At 36.7% G+C, this 4,940-nt stretch overlaps 1 protein-coding gene across 1 annotated transcript; it reads left to right on the top strand.

Annotated features, from left to right (window-relative positions):
* The first annotated feature begins 843 nt into the window (after nt 1-843).
* LOC121938517 (GRAM domain-containing protein 2B-like) lies at nt 844-4,415 on the top strand. The gene is made up of 7 exons (XM_042481756.1): nt 844-1,347; nt 1,679-1,804; nt 3,607-3,694; nt 3,785-3,854; nt 3,931-4,034; nt 4,126-4,221; nt 4,308-4,415. Exons 1-7 carry the CDS (start codon nt 1,259-1,261, stop codon nt 4,413-4,415), a joined length of 681 nt encoding a protein of 226 aa, XP_042337690.1. The 5' UTR covers nt 844-1,258.
* The last annotated feature ends 525 nt before the right edge of the window (nt 4,416-4,940 follow it).

The following is a 4,940-nucleotide window of genomic DNA, read 5'->3' on the forward strand; positions in this document are numbered from 1 at the left end:
AAGTATATTTAGAAATTCAATCACATAACAAACAACAACAACAGCAAAATATAACATTAAAAACAAGACATAAGAAAAACAAAAAAGACTTAACAAAGGCAAACACCATGCAGGATAAACTTTATACATACATAAGGGGTATCGAACCAAAGTATAAAACAAAAATATTTAAAGTTTTACAAATGTCCAGTGCTTTTTCAGCTTTGCCATCTGTCATCTGTGTAATGTTTAGATATAATGTCCTGTTTCTGTTTTCAATTCTTGTATTTTTTGGTGCATTTACATTCATGAATGTAATATTTTTCACACAAAAAAATGGTTTCCGAACAGATTTTTCACAGAATCAACTCCATTTTTATCATTTTTTTCTAATTGAACCCTTAAACCAGTCAGTGTTTTAAATTAATGTTCTGTTTCCATCCAAAATAGTTTGATGCCAAGCTATTCAGAGAATAAGTGACAAATACTTTAGTTTCTTTTTTGTAATATACTTTTTATTGGCATTTTGCATTAAACATTCAGTGTATCTATACAAGAGGTATACATTGTTGTCGCTGATATTTTCAGCGGTACACACAGAGAAGTAAAAAAAGGAAATTTTATTATAAATAAAAAAATAATAATAATAAATGAAAAAATATGTTGTAGACCGTTAAGTAAATACTTTAGTTTAATTACTAAAAAAGACACAATTTTCATCCACATCTTAATACTTATTCAACCTCTGTCAGCACAGTCACGTGACACGTGAACGCACAGACATGACATCATCAGATCTCTGCTTCCCCCTGCTGGAAGTTTCTCCCAAACACACTCTGAAGTAAGAAATGTCCAAAGTGTGTAAAGTAGTTTTGTAGCAGGAAGCTGACTAACGACATAAAGAGTTTGGAACCGTTTACGCACAGTATATGGATCGTTTTTACGCAAAGATTTTACGCAAAGGTCAACCTTGTGGAAAGTTATATATTCCAATTTGAAAATAGGGAAATTCTGTATCTCTGCAAGCTTTATGACACGATTCAAACACCCCCAGCAGGACTCGGCTTCTCCCCACTGGTTCCTGATATTGTTCCCTGCTGCTCCCTCCCCTTTCCCGGCTCCTCCTCTGCCGGGCTTCTCGGTCCACCGAAGCCGATCTTCCCAAAACTTTCCGTGCCAGGGCTTCCTGTTCAAAAAAAGCTCCTAGTGTTGTATGTAGGCACAGAATTGGTGCCGATGGAGGGAGACGCGTAAAAGATATGAAATATAAAAAAAAAAGATGGTACTGATGACCGAGCAGGCGGACAGACCTCTGACCCCGTTATCCGCACCGGAGCAACTTTCCAACAAGGACTCCCGGGGGACTCGGTAAGTCTGGATCAGATGGAGAGGAAGGGCCCGGGCTCTTTCTCAGGCCTCATGGATTCTGATTATTTGCATTCATATCCTGTTTTTTTTTTTTTTAATTAAAGGGACGCGCTCACTTTTAACGGGCGCATACGTGGCAACACATCGAGTTGATTTGCATCTAGAAGACAAAACGTTTCATATACTTTATGTTTATGAATAATAGTATGTGGTATGGTGAGGCTATTTCATGCGTTACTTGCAGATATCATACTTAGAGACCCTTAAGTCTTGTGCAGGTGGTTGTTGTGCAGGACAGGACAGAGGACAGTGTCCTGTGTGATGTGTGCAGGTCTGAGTTGGAGAATGGAGGTGAGAGGAGACAGAGGAGACACAGAGGCTCACCTGCAGACCTCCTGCTGTGTCCAGAGTCAGAGGCAGACCCCTCAGAGAGCAAGAGGAAACCAGCTGGCATGAGGTGAGCAATAATGAACCTAATATAACCACTACAGCTGAGAGGATCACGCAGTTAATAGTGTTGAAGTTATTTTCGAAGCAAGAAAATTCCACAAATTCTTTAGTTCCAGCCTCTTTGAGTGCTGTGTCCACGCATTTTCTCTGCTTTGACTCATTTTAAAGAGACTTTTTTTAAGGTTTGAATTGCTGGTTGCACACAACAAGACATTTAAAGATGTCACTTTAAACTTTAGACTTCACTATTTTGTAATGAGTTGAAAAGATAATCAGCAGATTTTTATTTATTTATTTTAGACTTAATTTAAATGAATCAAATATCTAACCTGTGTGTGTCTGTCCATGCTTAAACTCTACATGTTTATTCCTGTATATATGCTCTTTATTTAGATCGTTTATATATATTAAGTAATTAAGTAACTAATCATTAGTTTTGCCTATGGACCTACTGCACACATGCCCAGGGGCCCTAAGTGCAGGGCCCCCCCTAGTCTTCATTTGCAAAATGTTGCTTGACGAGACATGTACTGACCACAAAGACCCAAAAATTGACCACAAAGATATGACAACAAAGAGCCACGAAACAACTTCAAAGAGATGGAAAACAACATAGAGACACAAAAAAAATTCACAACAATTGCAAAATGAGGCAAAAAATAACTAGGAGACACAACATGACAACAGGAGACATAAAATGACAACAAAGATACATGAAATGACAACAAAAAGAAGCACAATGACTACAAAGAGACACAAAGCAACTATAAAGAGAGACTTAAAATGACCACAAAAACACTGCAAAAAGACCCGAGATGACATCAAAATGACAACAAAGAGACATAAAATGACTACAAAGAGAAATGAATACTACAAAGGGGAAACAAAATGACTAGAAAGAGTCAGAAAATGACTCAAAAGAGACACAGAACAACTACAAAGAGACATTTAAAAATACTTCAAAGAGATGCAAAACGACCACAAAGTGATTCAAAATGACCACAGAAAGATGCAAAATGACCACAAAATGATGCAAAAGGTGCAAAACAACCACAGACACAAAACAACAACAAAGAAACACAAAACCATGGTGAGATGCTCAACGACAACAAAGAGACACAAAACAACAGAAAGCTGCTAAACAAATAAAGTTTGCCCGTCTTGCGTTTATGTAGGAGAGGTGGTGTGGCCTTTTTGCATGTTTGTGACCATGGGCTCATTTTCTCAAACCCCCTAAAACCTTAATGATTTTGACATGCAAAAACATTTGGACCTTAATTCATAATAAATTTAAACTTTGTAGTCTTTGAATTGGTGTCATGTGGGTCTTTTCTCATAAAGTGTGGCCTTTATGGCATTTTTTTTAGATATATTCTCCTCCTAAGAGGTTTATTTTAAGTATTACTTTGAAATACCATAAAGAAATCCAAAGAATATGAAATATGCTTTCTTTAAATTTAAATCACACAGTAGGCTACACTGGATAATATCACTTAAGTTGTCAAAACAACACTGCAGTTCCAGTTAACGTCTGTATACCTGCATGAGCAAAGTGCTGTTTACAGATTTGGCTGTTGCTGTGTAAGCAGTCCTTACGTAACTGCAGCTGACACCACACACAGCCAAATGAAGGACGTTTACTTTTGCCTAATACTCCATTATTTCTGTGAGCCAGAGCATACGTATCATGTTGATATCACGAGTCATGACGCGTAACTGGCCTACAATAGCTCATTTATCTCAGCTGTCCTCCTCTTTCAGGTGTTACTGTGCTATTTAAACAAAAACACTGACCTTTTCAATTGTTAGATTGAAACCAGTGGAGCAGCTTTCTCCAGTGCTGAGTCCGAGTGACTGCGAAACAAAGTTTCAACGGAAAAAAACCCAGCCTGGTCACGTAGGAACACATCTAATCTAATCATCAAATTCTTAACACGTTACTTTTTTTTGCATTTTCTTCACAAACTATCTTTCTGTTTCTTTCCAGTTATCAAAGACAAACGCCCAGTATCATAAGTTATTCAAGGAGGTCAGCAAAGATGAGTCGCTCAAACAAAGTACGTTTTTGATTTTTTTTTTTTCTCACATAAAGAAGCAGATAAATGTCACTAAGCGTGTGTTTGTGGCCGACAGGTTACACATGTGCCCTGCAGAGAGACATCTTATATCAGGGCAAAATGTTTGTCTCTGATAACTGGATCTGTTTCCACTCCAAAGTCTTTGGCAGAGATACAAAGGTAGAGTATGATACTGACTGGGACTGTGATAAGGTTCATGTTTTATGGCTGAGTTCTTTGTTGTAACTCGATGGTGTTTTTTTTAAACTAGATTTCCATCCCGGTGATGTCTGTGACATTTATTAAAAAAACTAAAACTGCGTTATTGGTGCCAAACGCCCTCGTGATTGAAACTACAAGCGATCAGGTGAGAAGACTGTTGACACAATCAATTTTTTTTACACTTTTGATGTGAACAGTAAAGTGATTCTACTTTAAAATAATGTCTTCCAGCATGTGTTTGTGTCCTTCCTCTCACGAAACACCACCTACAAACTTCTGAAGACCATCTGCATTCATCTGGAGGTAAATATCATCTTTAACCCTCAGGGCCCGCTTTGATACAACACACACTCATATTGATTTGCGCACAAAATATGCTCACACTAACTTTCATCGAGTTATTTTTTTTAAACCAATATCAGTCCTAATTATAAATATCAAATATTCATTAATTCTCAGAATTTTACCCTTTAAATGTCAGGTTTTTGTCATGATGCCACTATGTTTTTAGATGAAGAGAAAACACAAAAAATGAATTATTTTCAATATACTGCATGCAAAGAAGATTTTTGTGTTCTCACAGCCTGGGATATGTCAATGATTTGCAGCAACATTGATTTTTATACTTTTTTTGTGCAGTGTCAAATATTCACACCTATACACACAAAATGCGCTTTCCAAATCAGGCTATTAAAAAAAACATTAACACGACTTTCTACTTTCATTGAACTTACTTTTTAACCAACATTATTTCTAATCAGAAGCATCAATTATTCATTAATTTAGTCTTCCGAATTTTCAACCCTTTAAATGCCAGTTTTTTTTCATGATGCCACTGTGTTTTTAGATTAATATACTACATGC

The sequence above is a fragment of the Plectropomus leopardus genome, unplaced genomic scaffold (genome assembly GCF_008729295.1).
Source record: "Plectropomus leopardus isolate mb unplaced genomic scaffold, YSFRI_Pleo_2.0 unplaced_scaffold29738, whole genome shotgun sequence".
Taxonomy (NCBI): Eukaryota; Metazoa; Chordata; class Actinopteri; order Perciformes; family Serranidae; genus Plectropomus; species Plectropomus leopardus.